The 22,810-nt window shown below is 41.0% G+C and overlaps 2 protein-coding genes across 5 annotated transcripts in view; one reads left to right on the forward strand and one right to left on the reverse strand.

Moving 5' to 3' along the window:
* The window catches only part of ATP5F1C (ATP synthase F1 subunit gamma), a 19,045-nt gene extending 4,685 nt beyond the window's left edge, over nucleotides 1-14,360 (reverse strand). For 2 of the 3 annotated variants that reach the window (XM_007120422.4, XM_007120424.3), the window contains exons 1-7: nucleotides 14,252-14,360; nucleotides 7,212-7,246; nucleotides 6,565-6,696; nucleotides 3,112-3,316; nucleotides 2,372-2,515; nucleotides 2,183-2,247; nucleotides 407-562 (exon numbers count right to left, since the gene is read on the reverse strand). In XM_007120422.4, coding sequence (XP_007120484.1) covers nucleotides 407-562; nucleotides 2,183-2,247; nucleotides 2,372-2,515; nucleotides 3,112-3,316; nucleotides 6,565-6,696; nucleotides 7,212-7,246; nucleotides 14,252-14,307 — 793 coding nt within the window. In that variant the 5' untranslated portion in view covers nucleotides 14,308-14,360. The remainder of the gene's footprint in view (nucleotides 1-406; nucleotides 563-2,182; nucleotides 2,248-2,371; nucleotides 2,516-3,111; nucleotides 3,317-6,564; nucleotides 6,697-7,211; nucleotides 7,247-14,251) is intronic. The other variant, XM_007120423.4, reaches the window with a different exon arrangement.
* Nucleotides 14,361-14,519: 159 nt separating this feature from the next.
* The window catches only part of KIN (Kin17 DNA and RNA binding protein), a 36,862-nt gene continuing 28,571 nt past the window's right edge, over nucleotides 14,520-22,810 (forward strand). The window contains exons 1-5 of one of the 2 annotated variants that reach the window (XM_007120421.4): nucleotides 14,520-14,704; nucleotides 18,689-18,783; nucleotides 20,743-20,786; nucleotides 20,871-20,993; nucleotides 21,795-21,976. In XM_007120421.4, coding sequence (XP_007120483.1) covers nucleotides 14,591-14,704; nucleotides 18,689-18,783; nucleotides 20,743-20,786; nucleotides 20,871-20,993; nucleotides 21,795-21,976 — 558 coding nt within the window. In that variant the 5' untranslated portion in view covers nucleotides 14,520-14,590. The remainder of the gene's footprint in view (nucleotides 14,705-18,688; nucleotides 18,784-20,742; nucleotides 20,787-20,870; nucleotides 20,994-21,794; nucleotides 21,977-22,810) is intronic. The other variant, XM_028494883.2, reaches the window with a different exon arrangement.

Consider the following 22,810-nt stretch of genomic DNA (forward strand, 5'->3'; position numbering starts at 1 on the left):
GGGCCTGCGCATCCGGAGCCTGTGCTCCGCAACGGAAGCGGCCACAACAGAGGAAGGCCCGCATACCACAAAAAAAAAAAAAAAAAAAAAAAAAAAATAAGATTCTGTTTCCTTTTGGGTACCCAAACTGGCCACTCAAAAAATTTTATGAAGGTATTTTTGTTTCTTCCACGAGATACCTTTTCAAAGTACCTGCACACTTACTGCGTACCAAGTAAGATATTACGTCCTTTAAGGCAGAGAATATAATTTTTCTATCCTCACAGAATCGGTGGCAGAGCCCAGGACTAGACCCAAGCGCTCCTGCTTCCTGGTCCACTTCCAGAATCGCTAATGCCTTTTGACGTGAGGGTCTTCATGCTGCTTTCTGCAAGGGAACTCTCTCAGGAACATGCTCAGCGCTTACAAGCATTCTTGCTGGCATTGTCCATGGCCGTCATCCTGGCACTCTGCTCACTCGTGGTGGATTCCTTCAGAGAGTAGTAGATGATGTTGGCCAGGTTGTATTCTTGGTAATTCTGCAGCACGTCAGCATCAATATCATCATAGATACTCATGCTCTCTGTTAAAACAAGCCATGGATTTCTCTGAAGCGATACAGCACAAAGACTGATTTAATCAAGACAGCTTCCTAGTATAAAAACTCTTTATAATTACAGAGAAGTCAATGTAAGATTGGTTAAAGGACTCAGTTCTAAAAGCTTCATCTATTTCCATACTGTAGATAATTGCAGATTTTCAGCAAAATATGATGTGTAAACAAAGCATTTGATATTCTACTTCAAATGCTTAACTTCATAAAACTCAAGAAGTCCACATTTAAAGTAACAGCACCACATTTCACGGATACAAATCCTTTGGATGGTCTCTAGCAGCGTGCTGGGCACAAAGTCACCCAAAAGTCAGTGACTGCGTTTTTTCAATAAAGAAATTAAGGAAAGAACTGAGACTCGTATAGTGTAATATAAAAATCCCATTTCAGCCATATGATTATCGGGGAAATCTGAAAGTGTCAGGAAAATAAGGGAGGGAAAGCTTTTCTGAGAATGTGGAAGAGAGGAAGAGTTAAGAGGCTGCTGTGCGTTTTAGTAATTAGGCAGTGGAAACGTAGCAGCAGACTTCAAAATTCATTCATTAGTGTAAAGTGCTGAGACAGTACTGGATTTCATCAAATTTAAGATGTGGTGGATTCTAACTCCTATTTTATGTACCATGAAGAAAGAAAATAACACAGCCAATTAAAAATGACATGCCATTGACTGGTAGAAGCATCCCAATTTCTAAGACGTTAAAATGTAAAAGTTATAGGGACTTCCCTGGTGGCGCAGTGGTTAAGAATTCACCTGCCAAGGCAGGGGACACGGGTTCGAGCCCTGGTCCGGGAAGATCCCACATGCTGCGGAGCAACTAAGCCCGTGCGCCACAACTACTGAGCCTGTGCCCTAGAGCCCATGAGCCACAGCTACTGAGCCCATGCGCCGCAACTACTGAAGCCCGTGCGCCTAGAGCCCATGCTCCGCAACAAGAGAAGCCACCGCAATGAGAAGCCTGTGCACTGCAATGAAGTGTAGCTGCCGCCTGCCTCAACTAGAGAAAGCCCACTCGCAGCAATGAAGACCCAACGCAGCCAAAGAATAAATAAATAGATTTATTTTTAAAAATGTAAAAGTTATACACCTAGAACAGGAGAAATCTAATATACAGAAAGGGAAAATAAAATCAGTTCCTGAGTATTATTTCCAGGATGCATCACTGAGCAATGATCACTTTGTTTAAACAGCAAAACAAGAGAACCGAGTTGTTCAACGTATATTAGTTGTGAATAGTGTTCAAATCTCTATTCTAGAGTGTCTCTTTTGTGGTTAGGGAGGGCTCCCACACACAGATTGCAAAGCCAATAGATCATTCTAGCTAAGTTCTTCAATCTCCAAGGACAGAAATCATATCTAATGATGGCCTTCAATGGATATTTATTTATTAAATTAATGAAAGAATGCAGTAAGAGTTGTCAAACAATAAATGTTTATGATTTCGTGGAAGCCACTAATAGACGGTGATAGAAACAGCCCAACGTCATTTTTGTTACTGCCGAAAAAAAGCCACCTTGACAATCACTGTTTTCCTAAATGTACAAATCTCTCCTTTCTATAGGAAAAATACTTGTCATACAAAACCTACTTACCAGCACTTGCAATGGTACCAAGGGAAAAGATGGGCTTTTCTTCTGTCATGTAGGAGATGACAGACCTAGGAATGGCAAAAGCAAATGTAAATTCCAAAAGTATAATTTTAAACTGTTAAGTAGACATTTACTTAATTGAAAAATCTGAACATAAACATAAAAAAGCTTGGATTTCAACATTTTTCTTGCCTGAATCGGTTAAAGATGATAGACCCTTCATCAAATTCATATCCAGAATTTAACAGTTCAAGGGCAATGACCGACGCATCCCCAAAGGTAGGGGGCTTTCTCCCCACTTCTTTGAATGTCACCAGAAACTGGTTAGAATGAGTCCTACAAGAAAATGAAGAGGTCACATAAAATAGTTTAACAGAATACTTCTGCTGAAAGAACAGAGAACAAGGAAAAAACACTCTCACTATGGATCAAGCTTTTTTGAGGGGGGGCGGGGGGTGTTCACTGAATTAAGGTGCCCCTACGTTATCATGATTGTCCCTTTCCTTCAGCACCTGCCAAGAACTAAGGACTAACGTCAGGCCTTTCTTGTCTTACACTTCTCTCTGCCTTTACTTCCCTCCTTCCAGTCCTGGTCAACTGTCATTCATTTCTGCCATTTCCAGGCTGTGAGAGCTCCTTAGGGTCCTCATTAAAAAACAGAAAAACGCCCCCCCAAACAAAAACCCATAGCTTCTGATATTCCTACTGTATTCCATTTATGGTCTGGAAGAAGGTAAAACCAAAGATAAATAGAAAACAGGGGAAATCTATCCATTCTACTATATTCTGGAAAAAAATTCAAAACCAAACCAAACCTCTGTGTATAAAATGGTAACAAAAAAAAGACACCTTGCTTAAATAAACTATCAAAGAAACTTCCCTTTATTCATTCTTGCAGCCTTTTAAACATAAACAATACATACTTAAATTACCTGTGAAGTATACTCCTGATTTTATCACCAACTCCAACAATCTTAACTTCTTTCCCAGCTGCTGTGAGATTGGCCACCTCACTCTTCAAGTGTTTAGCAATCGAGGAATGAATAGCACCACAAAGCCCTCGGTCTGAGGACACACCGATAAGGAGATGTTTCTTCTTGTCTTCAGGCACCTTAATATCAGCCTTTTCATACAGAGCTAAAAAAAAAAAAAAAAAAAAAGTATGTGTAATTACACTAAATACAGCAATAATCCCTAATTTACAAAATGATGCCTCAATATAATCAAGTGTCTGTGCACGTATTTCATTTACGATCAGGCTGAAAACCATAAAGGTTTAAATCTCTATTAAGACAAAGGTTCCTAAGGGCCAAATTATCTTAAATACTGAATAAAAGAAATCGCTAGCACAATTAGAGAACTTGTAAAAAGGCCAGACTTATAGAAGTACCAACTTCTCTAGACTTGCCAAATTTCTAAAGAACACAGATCTTCAGTGTACAACCAAAAAAGCAGAAAACAAATATTTACTGAAATGCTCATATAATCTACATAGCAAGCTTTTATGAAAACTGTTGACATTAAAATGATGGATGCCATTTCATTTTTTATTTATTTTTTTTTTGCTGGGCTGCATGGCTTGCAGGACCAGGGATCAAACCCGTGTCCCCTGCAGTGGAAGCATGGAGTCCTAACCACTGGACCGTCAGGGAAGTCCCTATTTTTGGTATTACTAACAACCTCACTTTGTTGGTCTCCCAAGAAGCAGAAGGCAAGAGGTGTTTAAATAGGATAAAATATACATGGATTTTACTGGGGAAATGCCTGTGAGAGAAAATAGGAAGGAGGTCAGAACAGCCATCACACCAGGATGCCAGTCTGACCAGTGGGAAGAAAGGTGGGGTGGCAGCTTCCTGGACCGCTGTACAGTTGAAGGAAAGTTCAGCGAGGCTGCCAGGGAGCCCCAAGTCTCCCAAGAACACGCCTACCTGAGTATCCCACCTGTGCTCAGGTGCTGGCCAGGAGCAGCCCGTGGGAAGCATGGCTTAGATGCAAACACACGGGACGATTCAGCAGCTGTGCTCACTCTAGTTACAAAGTGCATCTTCACGGCTGCCACATTCCCCACTTGAACAAAATTCCTGCTATTGCCTTTTTCAGTATAGATCAGTGATTCTCAAATTTCAATACCTGAGGACCCTCCACAAAAAGCAGAGAGAAGTAAATACTCAACTCGAAAGTTTAGGGAAGTGGAAAAATATTCCTTTTCAGTCTCTTTTTATGTTTCATATTGTACAGCATAAAACGTCTATTTAAAGTTATTAAATATTTTAAATGATTAGCCATTTAATATCTAGCAGTTAGTTATTTTTTTAGTTTGAAGGACTTAGAAGCTGAATGGCAGCCCTGACTTGAATTTTTAATATTACACCACAAATATTGTAATTAGCTATCTGAGCCAATTTCCTTATTCGATAGTTTTGTGGTTATAGAGTTTTGAGGGGAAACAAATTTATTACACTTATTCATTTCAGCATGAAAGGTGAACAGTGAATGACTTTCACCTTTTCATAGAAATAGGCTAGAGTAATTTTTTTTTTTTCTTTTTTTTGGTGGTACGTGGGCCTCTCACTGTTGCGGCCTCTCCCGTTGCGGAGCACAGGCTCCGGACGCGCAGGCCCAGCGGCCATGGCTCACAGGCCCAACCGCTCCGCGGCATGTGGGATCTTCCCGGACCGGGGCACGAACCCGTGTCCCCTACATCCGCAGGCGGATTCTCAACCACTGCACCACCAGGGAAGCCCCTAGGCTAGAGTAATTTATCAACCTCTACTGGGCCGCTAACTAGGTGCTCAGTATTATACTGGTTAGAGAACAAGACTCAGGAGAGAAACGGCTGGGGCTGTTAATGACTGCTAACCCTAACCTAGCAAGTCTCCATTATGCCTCCTAGGAAAAGCTTAATATGGCTGGTTTGTTTTTTGGCTGCACCACACAGCCTGCAGGATCTTAGTTCCCCAACCAGGGATCTAACCCGAACCCTGGCAGTAAGAGTGCCAAGTCCTAACCACTGGACTGCCAGGAAATTCCCTAAATATGGCATTTTTAAAGCAAGGAGCCATTTCCACTGAAGCCTAGTGCCCTATCGTTTTCTCATACAAAAGTTTCTTTAGAGCATGCTTAAAAAAGCATGCTAGGGCTTTCCTGGTGGCGCAGTGGTTACGAATCTGCCTGCCAACGCAGGGGACACGGGTTTCAGCCCTGGTTCGGGAAGATCCCACATGCTGTGGAGCAACTAAGCCCGTGTGCCACAACTACTGAGCTTGAGCTCTAGAGCCTGTGAGCCACAACTAGTGAAGCCCGCGCGCCTAGAGCCCGTGCTCCACAACAAGAGAAGCCACCACAATGAGAAGCCCCTGCTCGCCGCAACTAGAGAAAGCCCGCGCACAGCAACAAAGACCCAATGCGGCCAAAAATAAACATAAATAAAATAAATAAATTTATATATAAAAAAACTGATTGGACTTCCCTGGTAGCGCAGTGGTTAAGAATCTGCCTGCCAATGCAGGGGGACACAGATTCGAGCCCTGGTCCGGGAAGATCCCACATGCCACGGAGCAACTAAGCCCGTGAGCCACAACTACTGAGCCTGCACTCTAGAGCCCGTGAGCCACAACTACTGAGTCTGCGTGCCGCAACTACTGAAGCCTGCGTGCTTAGAGCCCGTGCTTCCCAACAAGAGAAGCCACTTCAATTAGAAGCCCGCGTGCAGCAACAAAGACCCAATGCAGCCAAAAACAAAACAAAACAAAACACTGATTAAAAAAAGGCATGCTATAAATGCATGCTTAAAAAATATGAAGAGCACAAGAAAACTACTGCACAAGGTAATTTATATGTAATACATAGAGGTATTAACACAGATGATACAGATACATCTTTTCTTCAATTTGGAAATAAGCAAATTTCTCCCTTTTTACAGTTGATGTTTAAACATTCCGCTCATGTACTCAGAGTCATATCCATGACTACCCAGTCACCTTCCACTGAAGGGCACCCCCCTCCCCACCCTGCAGTCCTAAATGATCACATCACAGTGTAACAGGAAGAAATCAAGCATTTGAGTCTGATGCACTAAACTTCCAAGTTCTTTTGATGGTATATTTAATAATCTAGGAAATTTTTCAGAATATCTTAAAAGTGAACATGATCACATACATTGGTTAACAAATAGAGAGGCTCAGATGCCAAGTCACAGAGGTGTAGTTATGATTGCACTGGGCTTCAGTTTTTCTTATCTGCAAAGCTGGAGCGCTGATGGTCCCTACTCGCACAGGGCTGCTGTGATAGATGGGGGCCTGGAAGTACTCAGGACAGATGAGTCATGAGCAGTGATCTCTAGGTTAAACGGTACTTCGTAATTTGTGACTGTACTCTCCTCTTACCCAAGGATCCTATTCCATACACTCGGGCTGGTTTCAGCTCCCTCTCAGCTCGGGAATATTTCGCTGCTGCTACCATTTTCATAGACTTGGTAATTTTCTGGATGTTTTTGATTGATTTTAGTCGCCTGGTAACTGAAAAATAGAAGCACCATATTAAGATAAAGGAGTTACCATTTCATTTGTGAGTTTATCAAAATATTTTCCTAAACTGCAAGGTAGAATAATTAGCAGTTAGACCTTCAATTAATAGCAGCTGCTAAACTAGGCTTAATGTTACAGTACCAATAACTCAGACCTTGCGCTACCTGGACAGGACAAGCAAAATGGCAACATAATACTATCAATAAATTATGTATTTAAAACACTAAATGGTACTGAAAATGGCCTTTAGCCACATATTCCATAATATTTTATACACACACACAGTAGTTTTTTCTAGTTATACCATCATCATTCTACAGACAACAGAATCAACAACCATGCGTCACCTCACATGGGTCTTTTCCAAAACAAGTTCAATGCCACACACAGATGACATAGATTCACAGTGTCCATTTTGACCAAACACGTAAATGGGCTAAAGCAGCACATTTTTATTTGTCAAAATTTAGTTTTTCTTAATTCACATATTGTGATAAAGTACTTACTATCTTTCAAGGTTGCCATATTTCGAACTTGGATCCTGAGAATAAAGGTGGTGAAAAACATTTTAGTTTTTTGAAAAATAGCTCAAAGAAAAACTTTCAAAGTTGATAAACTGATTTAAAGAGTATCCCATAAAGAAATGATCTATAAGACTCTGAATGTGCGTGTGTGTGTGTGTGTGTATATACATAAATTCCTCAATACTGATACCAAACCCCGTATCATCAAAGATCTCATTCTATTTGATCTAACACAAAGCTTCCACTGAAGTCACAATAGCATTCACACATGCTTTATTCCCACCCCTATGTCTTTGCCTATATTGTTCCTGACTTCCTCAGTTCACTGAAACCTTTTCAAATAACCCTTAGGGTCAACTACACATTCTAATATGACCACACGGTGTCAAAGTACAGTTTATTTAAGCCGATTCTTAACTTTTTCAACTCAATTCAGTAAGCTCTTTACTGAGCAGCTACTCTGCTCCAGGACATGGTCTCTGACCACAAGAAGCATACTATTATCTCATAAACAAGATATATGCAAATTTAGATTTACATGAAATTTACATTAAATATTTTCTACAGTCTTTAAAGTGCTGATGCATTAAAGTCAAAATGATATGACTTAAACATAATGTTGGTGAAAGATAAATTACGAGAGGATCCTCCTCTTACTGGTGAAGACATGTTATTGAATATACATTATCTTTTAGCTCTTAAGTCCATAAAGTACCTGTGTTGGCCTGGAAAGCTCCATGGGAGAAATGAAGAATTGATCAATTTGTGCATAAAGAAGGAGGGCCTAAGGAGGGCATTCCTATGAACTGGATGTAGTTTTGAAAATGGAGACATAGCTTGGGTTAATAAGTTTAAATATTATTTTATAGGTACTGGGAAAATGATGAATGTTTCTAAGCCCACAAATCAGTTTAGTTTTTCAGTAAGGTATCTCGGCTGGCAGTGAAAAGCACAAAATTATACCCAATGTTGATGACATGGAGGCCAGACAAGGGGCTTCCAGACAAGAGAAGGCAAGCACCTGGACTGAGAGGTTGGCAAAGCAACAGGAGACCACATGTGAGATCAAGCTGACCCAAAGGTTTCTAATTTAATGACCTAAATGAACAGTGTTGTCATTTAACCAAGAGAGAAAAACTGGGTGGGGAAGATCTCCCTGGAGACCATGCGACCAAGTGGAAATGTTAACCAGGGCTGGGAAACATATGAGGTATTGAGATTTGAGACCGATTTGTAACTATCAGTAGACATGGTAGTTGGTGCCAAAAAAAATAAAGTTAAAGAAAAAAAGAAAAAGCAAGAGAATTAGAACGAGAAGCAGGGGGACTACGTCCTAATTCTATAAAGCCAGCATAACCCTAAACCCAGATAAAGACATTATGTAAGAAATGAAATTTAGAGAACAATATCTCTCATGAACATAGATGCAAAAATCCTCAACAAAATATTAGCAAATGCAATCTAACCATGTATTAAAAACAACTATACACTATGACCAAGTGGGATTTATTCCAGGTATGTGAGGCTGGTTCATCATTCGAAATTCAAACATATAATCCACCACATCCACACACTAAAGAAGAAAAATTATATCATCAATAGATGCAGGAAAAGATCTGACAAAATCAAATGCCGGCTCATGATTAAAAACCTCTCAGCAAATTAGGAATAGAGGAGAACTTCCTCAACCTGATAAAGAACATCCACAAAAAACCCCCTAAGGTTTAATGGTTAGAAACTAGGAGCTTTCCCCCTAAGACTGGGAACAAGACAAGGATGCCCTGTCTCACCACCCCTACTCAACATTGTACTGAAGTCCTAATTAATGCAATAAGACAAAAAGGGAAACAACACGTATACAGGTTGGGAGGGAAGAAATAAAGCTGTCTTTGTTCATAGATGACATGATCAACTACATAGAAAATCCCAAAGAATGGCTAAAATTTTTTTAAAAAACTGACAATACCAATGACGGCAGGATGTGGGGTAACAGGAACTCTCACTGATCACCAGTGGTTATACAAAATGGTATGGCTACTTTGGAAGATGGTCTGACAGCTTCTTACAAATCTAAACATAGTTTAAACATATGATTCAGCAATCATACCCCTAGATACCTACCCAACTGCGCTGAAACCATATCTACATGACAACCTGCATTCACATTCCTATAGCAGCTTCATTCATGACTGCCAAAAACTGGACTGAATCAAGATGTCCTTCAATACATGAATGAATGGATAAACAGGTGCATCCATACAGTTGGAGCAGTATTAAGCAATAAAAATAAATGAGCCACCAAGCCACAAAAAGACATGGAGGAACCTTAATTGCATATCGCTAAGTGAAAGAAACCAATCTGAAAAGGCTACATACTGTATGATTCCAATTATAAGACATTCCAGAACTGACAAAACTATAGCAACAATAAAAATATCAGTGGTTGCTAGGATTTTAGGGAGAGATTTTTAGGGCAGTGAAACTATTCTGCATGCTATTGTAATGGAAGACACATGTCACTATGCATTTGTCAAAACCCACAGAAGTATACAACAAAATGAGTGTCGTTAATGAAACCATGCACCAACACGGGTTCATTAGCTGTAGTATACACTCCACACTAATGCAAGATGTTGATGACTGGGGAAAATGTCCAGAGTGGGGTGTGGGTATATGCAACTCTCTGTGCTACTCAATTTTTCCATAAATCTAAAACTGTACTAAAAAATAGACTAAAAAAGGTCTATAATAACTTAAAAATGCAGGCTATAAGATATGATGCCACTTTTGCGATTCTATGTGTTTACGTGCACAAAAGTAAGGCTGAAAGTTCATAACCAGAACAGTTATTTTTAAAAAATCTCTGAACTTATGTATCTTACTACCTAAACATTACTGGTATTACTCAGTCATGGAGAAAGAAAAATAAAGAAAATAAGCGGAAGGAGACTACCTGGAAAACATTAGGTTTGGTTTTAAGAGTGGATCCCCCAAAGGCAAAGATAAAATCTGTCAAACATTGACAAGCTCTGCTAGTTCAGAGGGTGGACTTATCGACATAATGACCATCCCATAAACATTTTTTCATCATAGCACTTGAAAAGTAGTATTTTCGGGATGATTTTCTTTTTTTAGAATAACAACTTTTTTGCCCAGACATTCTAAATTTAGAGACTATAAAGAGTGACACTGGGACAGTATGGTCTTAGGCATGCACTCCAATTTAACTGACACAGGTTTCTAGTCAGAGCACATCATATGGAACAAAATCTGAACTGCATGCCCATATCTGGATGAACACAGAATGTTCGGGTCTCCACACGTATCCCAAGTGAGAGGTATGCAGGAAGATACAGGATCTTTTGTGATTCTTTCTGCTGTGCACATACCCTAACTGCCCCAATTTTGAAGCACTCTCATGTTTAGACTTCATTTAATTCTAAACATGTCTATCTGTGTTAAAAAGTTATTTTTTAAGTACAATTTGAGTGCAAAATAACCACAAGCTGATCTGCACTCTCTCTAGCGACAGACTGCTCTACTGAATATACAGTTTTTGCAAATGAGAAGATAAAGGAAGTTCTGTGTCAGTTTTGTGTTCTGGAAAATTGCATCATGTCCTGAAAAATTCTGGGGAGATTATCTGAGAAACTAGAAACACGTCAAATACAGCAGAGGGCAAATCGCACAGATAGATGGCGGATTACCATGATCTACTATGATCACACAGCAGGTTCGTGGGTGAACTATGCATCATTCAAAGAAATTAGACAGCTTGAATGAATTTTAAGGAGTGTATAATGCTGAATAATATAAAAATTAAGGAAGAAGCAGGCATAATTTTCTTTTCCTAAGGAAAAGAAAATTATGAAGTATGTCTAATTCTAACACTGAATGCCTGGGTGAAAGTGCGACCCCGGCCTCTCCACCAAGTGACTCTCCAGAACTTTATCACAACACACAATCCCGTCTTGTTAGGCTTCTAATCTTCTCACATTACATTTTATGTAGAATGTGTATGTATAAATTCGTTTTCATTTTTCAACTTATACATCTGGATCCTCACATTTTCCCCACTGTCCTTGGTTCTTTACAAATACTGATTCACTTAATCCTCACACTAATCCAATGAATGGGGTACTAGCATTACCCCCATTTAACAGATGAGGAAATGGTACAGAGACACTGAGTAACTTGCCCAAGGCCGCATTGCCAGGTGAGCGGTGGTCAGGATTCAAAGCCGGGCAGTTTGGCACCACTCCATCGGGTACACTACAGGATGCTGCCTCACGTTTAAAAGTAAATATCTGCGATCTCAGCCTCAGATGATGGCCTCTTCTCTCCCCTGGAGTGCCATCTCTCTCCCTTTTCAGTGTCCATAGTTCAACTTACGGCCTACTGGTTTCCTATTATAAAATAGTTCCATTTTAGACAATGTGGAACACTAGGAAACAGAAATGTATTTCCCCCTGATTTGAGATAGAAAAATCACTCTCCTCCCCCCCAAATTTCTTATTTCCATTTTCTTAAATACTACTTTAAAAAAAAGTTTAATTCCTAAAAATTTAGGGTATTTTACTGACACCCTGAACAATTAAAACAACTTCACTATAAGTTTAATTAAGCCTAATGTTTAATGTTGGTATGCTAACCTCCTTGAAACCAAAACTATAACAACAAATTGCATTTTAAAAAGCTTTCAATAACCAAAACACAACCAAGGAAATGCCTCTTTCTGGTTCTGCAAAGACAAAAGTATAATATATTTCCCTTCCAAATTAATTCTGTGGCATGTGAAACATTAAGATGGCTTTAGTTTCTGAATTTAAAAGGCAATTATAGGGAGTGGAAGGGAAAAGGCAGGAAAGACAGCAGGCACCCAGAGTGATGGAATGTATGAAAAGGAAGAGGACAGAGTATGCCTTCCAAGGTGGAACTGATGTTTGATGAATATTCATAACCTAACAATTTAAAACCAACACTCCAAAGGGAGTAAGGTCAGGACTTTGACATTTATTTGCTGACTGAGGTTCCAGTTTAAGCCCCACCCCATGCAGTAGTTGTCTCAGACCCAGCGAGCGCTTAAATGCTTCTTTACTAAAAGATCTTCAAAAGATCTTACAGGTTTTTTAAAAGTTATTTTTACAATTTTATGTAATGTATTTTGTCCTCATTTCAGAAACTGTCCATTTTTAAAGATCAACTTGGATAACTTAAAGTTCTAAAAATATTTACAGATAACATTAATGCACAGCAAGATGGGAAGGAAGCAAGGAAGGAGAGCTCATGTTTGCAGAGCACCACTGCATGTGAGGAACTGTCCCACAAAGCTCACCGGCACCATGTCGATTTGTTCACCACATTTTAGCACTTTCCACAGTGCCAACTTGGCGCAGGGCAAGCACCCAACAAATGTGCGCTGAGTGATTAAGAAATGGGACAACCTGGGCTTCCCTGGTGGCGCAGTGGTTGAGAGTCTACCTGCTAATGCAGGGGACACGGGTTCGAGCCCTGGTCTGGGAGGATCCCACATGCCGCGGAGCAACTAGGCCCCTGAGCCACAACTAATGAGCCTGCGCGTTTGGAGCCTGTGCTCCGCAACAAGAGAGGCCGCGATAGTGAGAGGCCCGCGCACCGCGATGAAGAGTGGCCCCCGCTTGCCACAACTAGAGAAAGCCCTCGCACAGAAACGAAGACCCAACACAGCAAAAATAAAATAAAATAAATTAATAAACTCCTACCCCCAACATCTAAAAAAAAGAATGCAGCCCTGCTGATGCCTTGATTTAAAAAAAAAAAAAAAAAAATGAAATGGGACAACCTATACCAGTGAGAATCCAACTAAGGTGACTTCTTACTTCCCATGAATATTCTTTCAATATTAGAGGAAAGAAACTGAATTCCAAGGCAAATCCAATAACATCTGTATGTAGGTTTTTCACATCAGATTTAACTACTTCATTAAGCTGAAAATCTTTTGTTATAAATTTTTTGCTTAATGAACACATACCTATTTTAATTAATGCTTTATAGTCCCTTCTCATAAATTAGGTACAAAAACCTAGTTTAGTGGGGTGGCTCCTTGGAATGCTCCTTTACTGTAAAACCGGGAAAGTGCTACAGTCTATAGCTAACCCTTTAGCACTGTATCTGAAATTCTTCCAGACTCTGTCTAGCTTCAACACATCTCATCCTATTATAGGGTACCATACAAACCAACGTTTGTCTGCCTATTCCTAGGCCTTCTAAGATGCTTTTTCTGGGGGTGAGGGGAAACCAATGTTTAAAATCCCTAAAACTTGCATGGCAGTGAACAGACGACGCAAAGAAGTCCATCTATCTCCTCCTCCTCGGGGCCTTGGGACTATGTCATGACCTTGCAGGGTTACTGATTCAGCACAACGGTTTCGAGATAGTGCAAGGTCTCTTCCCCTTCCTCGCCAACAGATATTTAAGGTCCTCTTGGCAACCCACGAGGGCACTTATTTTATTCACTTGGGCCCAGCAAAGCGCCTGCTGCAAGGTCGTTGCTTAGTTCGCGTTGTGCGTTACTGCGCTCTGCACCGGAGAGTTTCAAAAGGCGTCAAGGACAAAAAGCACACCTTAAACCTTCCTCTGGACCTTCCCTGGGGCCCTCCCCTCCCCCACTTTGAGGGACCAGGTAAGGCCTCCCAGAGGCTCGCCGCCTGGCGCGCAGCAGAAGCTCCCTAAGCATTTATTTAGTAGCTGAGGGGATGCAAGACTGCCTGAAATTAACTGGGCCCAAAGCCCCACTCTCGAGGTCCCAGATGAGCACTCCTCGTGGCCCTCACCCCGCCCCAGCCCGCCTCCGGAGACGTGGCGCGCCCTTCCCGGTTCCTAGCGCTTACTGCAGCCCGGGCTCCGGGGCCTCTGCGGGACCCGGGCCTGGCCGGCCCTGCGACCCCGGTTCCGTCCCACTCGCCTCCACCCGCTTCCCCTGCCCCCTGCCTGAGCCCCTCCATCCGTCGCAACCCTCCCGTTCCCACCGCGAGCTGCCTTACCATTGCGGCTGCACGGCCCAGGCGGACAACCCTGCTAGGCCCGCCGGATAAAACATGGTGATACCGGTCCTGCTGAAGGTCGGTCAGACAGGCCTCACCGCGCCTGCGCGGAAGCTGCTCCACGCGCCCCGCCCATCCCGTGGTCTCATTCAGTCTCGCTTTTTCCCGCAGGATCTAACGAAGTCTCGCGAGCGTTGGGGGCGTTGGGGCCCAGGCTTCCGAAGCCCCACCTCCTTCCGACTAGTCGAGGGTATTTGTCCAGCCCACCCCCGCCAGCCCTGTTCCGCTTCCGGTCAACCAGGCGCTGGGCTACGGAAAGTTGTTGCTGCGGCGGGCGCGATGGGGAAATCAGACTTTCTTACCCCTAAGGCCATCGCCAACAGGATCAAGTCCAAAGGGCTTCAGAAGCTGCGCTGGTATTGCCAGATGTGCCAGAAGCAGTGCCGGGACGAGGTAAGCGGGCCCGGGGCGGCCCCGTGCCCACCCCCACTCCCCCGAGGGACCCCGCTGGAGATGCAGGCTGAGGTCCCCGACGCCGGGGTGAGGGCCTGGGTCTGCCTCCCTAGTCGTGGGGGCTGCGCAGTGTGAGTCAAGGACTCAACTCAGTAGGGCCGTCCTTCCCTTCAGCCCCCGTCCTGGCGGGGAACCCATGGCCTTTGACACCTCCTTGTTCCCCAGTCTAACCCCCAAAAAGAAATGAAGTAAGAAAAGGTTTTGCAGGCCTCGGAGAAGTGACCCCACTCAAGTCGTAAAGAAACGCGGGGTGAACAGTGCCGAGCCAGACGCCCGGGAGTGACAGTAACAGGCGTCTCTAACTTGACGTGGCTCTTAGACATGATCAGGGTGTACACCTCTTTTCGGGATCAGATGAAAAAGGAGAACTAAGCTCTTGCACAGTAGTTACCTAGCAAGCATTTATCGAGCACCTGCCATGTGCCAGGACCAGGATGTTATTGCGAGTGAGATGTGGCCTCTGGAGTCAGAATCAGAATTAGGAAGCCGACAAGTCACATTCTCTCTGCCTGTTTACTTATCTGACAAGTGAGAATAGTAAGTGTCCCTACTTGTAAGATTGTTGTGAATTTTAAGTGAGTGAATTATGTGTAAAGTGGCTCAAGGGGTCTTTGAACAGATCTTGAAAAAACTTTACTGTGCTGTGGAGTTTACACTTTTCCCCATTATTTAGATGGATGATGAAGCACTTGGAAAAATTGAGAGCAAACTAGTGACAGGATCACGTTTTTCTCTGGAGATTGAATTGGGTAGGAAAGGAAGAACACTGGGCACTTGGAATAATCTAATCCAGTGTTTCTGCAAGTGAGGGGTGAGATACTTCAGGTGGGCCTCACGTTGAATAACATGGATACAGTTATTCTCTTTCATTTCTCTTTAGTTCTCTTTACTACTAGTCAAGGTAAAATTCTTACACAGAAAACTAGAAACTAGTACAGGGAACACCCATATATCCACCACCCAGATTTAATGCTTTAAGTTTCACTTAACATTTTAAGTACTTTTCCATGTTTCCTTTTCTCTGAAATACGTAAAGTAAATTACAAGCATCAGGATATTTCACCTATAAGTATTTAAATACGCTCCTCTAAAATATTAGGATATTTTTCTATATAGCCACAATATATGTCATCACACGTAACAAAATTAATAAATATTTCTTCATATCATCTGGTGCATACTGCATAGTCACATTTTCTCAATTGTTCCCATGAATGCTTTTTAAAACAGTTTATTTTAGCACGGGGAACTATATTCAATATCCTGTGATAAACCATAATGGAAAAGAATATGAAAAAGAATTATATATGTATGTATGTATATATATATATATAAAAAACTGAATCACTTTGCTGTACAGCAGGGATTAACACAACATTGTAAATCAACTATACCTGAATACAATAAAGTAAAAACAAAAACAAACAAACAAAAATCACCCAGATCCAGTCAAAAGCTATACATTGGATTTGGTTATTTGAACTTTTAAAAAAATAGACTGTTTTTTAGAGCAGTTTCAGGTTCACAGCAAAAATGAGCAGAAGCTACAGATCTTTCTCTTACCCACCCTGCCCCCAACACGTACAGCCTCCCTGACCACCAACCTGGTGCAACAGAATGGCACTTTTTTTTTTTTTTCTTTTTTTTTTGCGGTACGCGGGCCTCTCACTGTTGCGGCCTCTCTCGTTGAGGAGCACAGGCTCCGGACGCGCAGGCTCAGCGGCCATGGCTCACGGGCCCAGCCGCTCCGCCGCAAGTGGGGTCCTCCCGGACCGGGGCACGAACCCGCATCCCCTGCATCGGCAGGCGGATTCTCAACCACTGCGCCCCCAGGGAAGCCCAGAATGGTACTTTTGTTACAATCAATAACCCTACATTGGCACATCATTAGCACCAAAGTCCATAGTTTGTATTAAGGTTCACTCTTGGTGTTGAATATTCTGTGGGTTTGGGCAAATGAATAATGACAAATATCCACCATTATAGTATCATACGGAATAGTTTCATTGCCCTAAAAATCCCTGTGGTGTCGGGTGTTAGGACTTTTAATTATCTCTGAATTTTAAATTTAAAATAGAATTCCCTCCCTTCCCCTCAGTTGTTTTTCTTGACACTGACTTGAAGAGGCTAGGCCAGTAACGATCCTAGAGGATTCCCCCTTTAACAATTAACTTTTCTTGTGGTTGTCGTTCGTCTTCTTTCTCTAACTCTTGTAGTTTTTGTAAACTGGAACTTAGGTCTGAAGGCTTGATTAGGTTCAGGTTAAATATTTGGGAGCAGAATCCTTGATAGGTGACCCTGTGTATGTCACATTGCATCAAATAAGGAAGCCCATGATGTCTGGTAGTGCTACGAAAATTGAGTACAGTTGACAGCCTGTAAAGTAATGTTGGAACGTAATATTTTCCCCTTTGCAAGAGCAAGTAACTGTGGGGGAACCGGTAACAAATACTAGTGGAGTGTGGAATTGTGCCCATAGCTCCAATTTCCCATCAGCCTTTTACTCGTGTGTTTTAACATCTTTGCTTGAGTCACTTATTTCATTAGAAGTTGCAAAGTGGTTATTTTTCTAGTTCTTCTTACATTTATTGTTGACCACCATTGTTTGGTAAAAATGAGCCTTTTCTCATTAACTAGGGTTATTTGGTTATCCTCAAATGTTATCCTAAAATAGAATTCCTCAGGGAAAAAGAAGACACGTTTGATTCTCTCTTTTAATTACTACTTTTCAGAGTAAGACACTTGGGGTGATTCTGACCTGTTTGCCCTCACATCTGTTCATTGCCCTTCCCTGCCTGGGGGAGGAGAAGCTGACCCCTACAAGCCCCCTCCCATGTCTCTGTTTCTAATACCGGAAGATTGAGGGGGAGGAAGGTCAGATCCGGAGTATTCCCCTCCTGCCCATAGACTGCCTTGAGTTTCTAGAATTTAGTAACATTATTTTGCTTTCATCTTACTGATTTATTTGTAATTTATGGAAAGTGGTGCTGGTTTTTCGTTTATGAGACTGATATTAAGTTTCCTTTTAAGACGCAGTTAAGGAAGAGTAATGCATAGGTAGGGCACAGAAGAGGCAAGAATTGTGTAGGCATCTGTGGATGCCTGAAGATTAGGAAACTGCTCTAAGCAAGATTGAGTGTTGAAATCAGGGCAGTGGCAATGAGATTGAGCTGAGGGACTGGGTAAGTTATTAGGACGGTGGAGTAGACGTAGTGCTGAGTGGAGGTGGAGGACTCTGGGATGCTGTCCTCGGTCCTGGCCTGGGTGATGGTACAGGACAGTGCTGTTCACCAAGATGGGGGAGACAGAGGAGAGGCACATTTTTCATTTCTCTTACTAGTTGAGAATCAGGTTCAAATGTTAAGTAGAATAGACACAAAGTCAAACTTGCATGTTTTTTACAATCATCTGAAGAAGATACAGATTTAGTATGATAAAATAAGGTTTATGTATAAAATGCAAGTGTATTTTGGGTAATGAGCTAAAGTGTAGGAACGTGAGTGAAAATAATTTCCTTAATGGAAATTCACTAATGACCCATTTTACTTTGTTATACTCCTCGAATCGCTTGCATAACACTTTGTATGAAGTAGGTGCCCAATAGGAATTTGTTAAATTGAGTCAAAAAATAAAATCGCTCTTCTCTTACTATGCCCTGTAATGTTTCTTACTAATGTCTGTTTTTGAAAGCAGTATTTTTCTGTCTTTTTAATCTTCTGGGATTCTTTGATTAGCAGGGTTGCAAAACTCAACTTTATAAAAAAATTTTTTTAGAACGATAGGGTGCCTACAGCCAGTGACTTGATTATTTTTTACAATTTATCATCAAAGAGCAGCTTTTTAGGATTTAATTAAAAACTTATATTTAAGGGCTATTATAGTGAGCTAAATCAAGATTTAACCACTACCTTTACATTTTTGTAGAATGGCTTTAAGTGTCATTGTATGTCCGAATCTCACCAGAGACAACTATTGCTGGCTTCAGAAAATCCTCAGCAGTTTATGGATTATTTTTCAGAGTAAGTAACTCAAATTCATCCTTATATCATAAGCTTTATTCAGTTGGACATTTAATAGATGCTTAATATTTAATATATTGGAAGCTCTGTTTATTCCTTACATATTAATGTGATAGCTGTATTATCTTTGTGCTCAGTTTTTGTTTTGACAGTTTATCATTGTGTGGAATTGTTAAAAAAGTACGTCTCACAAATCCGTCTTTCTTCCATTCACTTCAAACATGTGAAAAACCATCGCTCAGTCTAAAACAATTGTGGCTAAGAGCACAGGTCTGGAGTCAGACTGCTTGTCTTTAAGTCCTTCAAACCCGGGCTTCTCCACTCAGGAGCTGTGTGACTTTGGGTGAACTTACTCAGTTTCTCTGTGCTTTAGTCCCCTCATCTGTAGGTTTTGTACCTTTCAAGTGTTGTCTGTCCTTCATAGGGTTTATGCGAAGATTAAATGAGTTAATGCTTTGAAAGTGTTTAGAAGAGTGGTCAGTGCTCGATTAATATTAGCTGTTAATTATTATTATTACAATTAATATTTAGTCTTGCCTCCATCCCTTTCTTTCTTTCCAGGGTTTTAGACCTTTTGGTCTTAAACCCCAAAGACTTTTGTTTATTTGGGTTATAGCTTGTAAATTAGGGATTAAAACTGAGACATTAAAAAAAATTTATTCATTTAAAATCACAGTATAAGCTTTTTACATGAAAATAAACTATATTTTCCAACACACAAAAAGCACGCACAAAAATAAGAGTGGCGTTGTTTAACATTTTTGCAAATCTCTTCAGTGTCTGTCTTCATAGAACACAGTTGTATTCTCACATCTGCTTCTACCTTCGTTCTCTTCTGAAATGTTGCTTGGTTGAAATACATAGAGAAAGTCCAGCTTTTACACAGATGTGTAGTTGGAAGTGGGGGGAGTATTTTAATAGCCTTTTCACATAATTTTGGCTATTCTTCTATGATACTACATTGAAACACAATGGTGTGGTAGTTTCTCAAAGATTAGTTGCAATGTGGAATCAGAAACCATATAGCAAACCTTTTGTACTCTATGACATTAAAATCCATGTGATCTTTTACTTTAAGTGGATCTTGTACCCATGCATGGTTTTGTAACATCACACATCAGTCATTTGGAAAATATTGCTTCATTGAGTTACACAGGTATTCTGAAATTCTGAATGGTGATACATTTTATTATGCAATATCATAAAGTCATATTCACTAATGTCAACTCAGTGCTGTCAGAAACATCTTTAAGTATGGGGAAGTATGTCAAACTCATGGTGATGGATACTAGTTTACCAGAATTCACATTTTTTGCTTGAAAGCTCAAATTTTATCATTGGCAACAAATACCGTCAGTTGTTTTTCTTGACCTGACAGGCTCACTTTGTTTATTTTTGAGAAAATATCTACTGAATACTTAATTTGAAATAACTATCGGCTGTATGTCTGTCATTTCTCAAATATCAAGTGATGCTTTCATGTCTCTGTGCCAGATGGGAACAGCCTTCTTTCTCTTCACCCGTAAACGTCTTGGTCAGAATGTATATCTTATTCACCTATGTTTATCTGTCACTGAACACAGTGTGCTCAGCTCAGAGGGACACATTAAGTGCCAACTTCATGTTTTATTATCAATAGAATGGGATGATTATGCCACATTCAGTAGCACGGAGACTCCATGAAGAATCCGCTCCAAAGATGTGTGGTCACTTTTGCTGTGCCACCTTTACCAAGACAAAAAGTTCCAACTCCAACTTGACTTTTAACTTCAGTTCTTGAAAGCTGTAATCTTTCAGGATTTTTCCCTTGTTCAGTTTTTAAAGGTTTGGAAGAGATAGTCACATAGATGTTTTATATATCATATGCTCATGCAAACTACACGATGGCTTAAGTTTCAGGAAGGTGATGCTGTGTATTTGTAGAAATTGCCTTAATGCTTTCCCTCCCTGCTTTATTAGGGAATTTCGAAATGACTTCCTAGAACTTCTCAGGAGACGCTTTGGTAAGTATCTTAAGTCTTGTGCACATAATGACTTTATAATCTCATAATCTGCTCAGGGTCAGCAGCGTCCTAATTTCTTCTTAGGAACCAAGAGGGTTCACAACAACATCGTTTACAATGAGTACATCAGCCACCGAGAGCATATCCACATGAACGCCACACAGTGGGAGACGCTGACAGATTTTACTAAGTGGCTGGGCAGAGAAGGTAAGAGCAAGACATGATGTGAACAGTTGTTATATGGCTGCACCGCAGGGAGGGAGAGAATGGTCATATTTTCTGGGTAAATTTATGAAAAAGAGGATGAGTAGGGCAGTTAGAAACTGGTGGAGAGGAGCATAATCTTCCAGGATTGATTTTGCACGCTGCCGGAGTGATTCTTTCAGCAGTGCAAAGATATATCACTGAAGCATCCACTCGTTAGGTTAAGGATCAGTACCCGTCCTCTTCCACTTTTCCCCCCACATTCATTGCGCTTTTGGAAACTTTTGTTACCCCCTTCTTAAGGCAGTTTTTAAATTTGCTGCCTCTTTTTCCATTTCTAATAGGATGGAAAGTTCAGGAAGAGAACAGAGAAAGAAATTTTGTGTCAAGGTATTAGTTATTCAGTGTGTTTCTTTATTCCATTTTGGGGAAGATTTCTGCTTGGTTAAGTTAGCAGAATATCCTGTACTCAGTGGATGTTAAGTACTTAGAGACAGTTGAATAACTACTAAGCAAGATAATGCTTTTTTTATGTTTCCCTTGTTTGAATGTGTTGCCTCAACCTAGTCAAAAATCAAAATAATATTTCTTTCCTCTTTAAAGAGATAAAATATTCCAATTAAAGTCTAAACGTCACTAACTGTAAATATGGAAAATTCACATGCTGTATGAGTTTGTGTATTTGAATGTGTTTGAATGGGTGTATTTGAATGAATGAGTAAATACTGCAGAGAGAGACCACATTTATATGTACTTTCAGCTTTGATTGTATTCAAAATTATAGTGTCCGTTACTTTTTTTAAGGCTTGTGCAAAGTGGACGAAACACCAAAAGGCTGGTATATTCAGTATATAGATAGGGACCCTGAGACGATCCGCCGGCAGCTGGAACTAGAGAAGAAGAAGAAGCAGGACCTTGATGATGAGGAAAAAACTGCCAAATTTATTCAAGAACAAGTGAGAAGAGGCCTGGAGGGGAGAGAGCAGGTGGGCATCATCAAGAGAGGCAATAGACAAAGGCCTGAAGAAGCAAAATGGCTTGTTTGTTTAAGCCTTGAACGAGTTTTGTAGGAGAAAGAGCATAGCCAGGTATAAAAGGCCAGGCTGTGGAGTTGAGACAAACCTGGGACCATTCCTGACTTACCGACTTCACAAGTTTGTGTAATTATGGAATCTGCTAAACCTCAGTTTCCCCATCTCTAAAATAGAGTCAGTAGCTAGTGGCAGAGACATAAACAGAGCGTTTCAACTGATCATAATTAATGCAGTGCTGGGGATGAACACAGTGTGTGAGAACACAGAGGGCTGGCGCTTGCTCCAGCCTGGGGAGGACCTAGAATATTTGGAGGTAGATACATCCCCTAGGCTGAGGAGTCTTGAGGGATTAATGGGTAAAATCCAGGTAGATGGGGGAGGGAAAGCATGATAAAGTTGGTTCAGGTGTTAGAATAGCTAAATCAAGGCATTTATTTCAACAGACGTGTATTGGTCACCTCCTGTGTGCCAGGCGTTCTTCTGGGCACTGGGGATACAGCCAGTGGACAAAAGATAAAAATCCCTTCCCTCAAGGAGCTTACATACTAGAAGTTGTGTGTGAGCAGGAAAATACAGCCTAGTGTGTAAAACTACTAGCCATTTAGTATTTTTTAAAACTTTTTATTGTGGTGTAGCACACATGAAGTAAAGTAATGATGTACATTAATCTCAAGGTTACGGCTCGATGATCTTTCACATACGTATGTGTCTTTAGACGGATGGATAGATGGATCAATAGATAGGTAGTCCATGTGGCCACCACTCAGATCAAGATATGGAACATTT

Source organism: Physeter macrocephalus, chromosome 11 (genome assembly GCF_002837175.3).
Source record: "Physeter macrocephalus isolate SW-GA chromosome 11, ASM283717v5, whole genome shotgun sequence".
NCBI classification, from domain to species: domain Eukaryota; kingdom Metazoa; phylum Chordata; class Mammalia; order Artiodactyla; family Physeteridae; genus Physeter; species Physeter macrocephalus.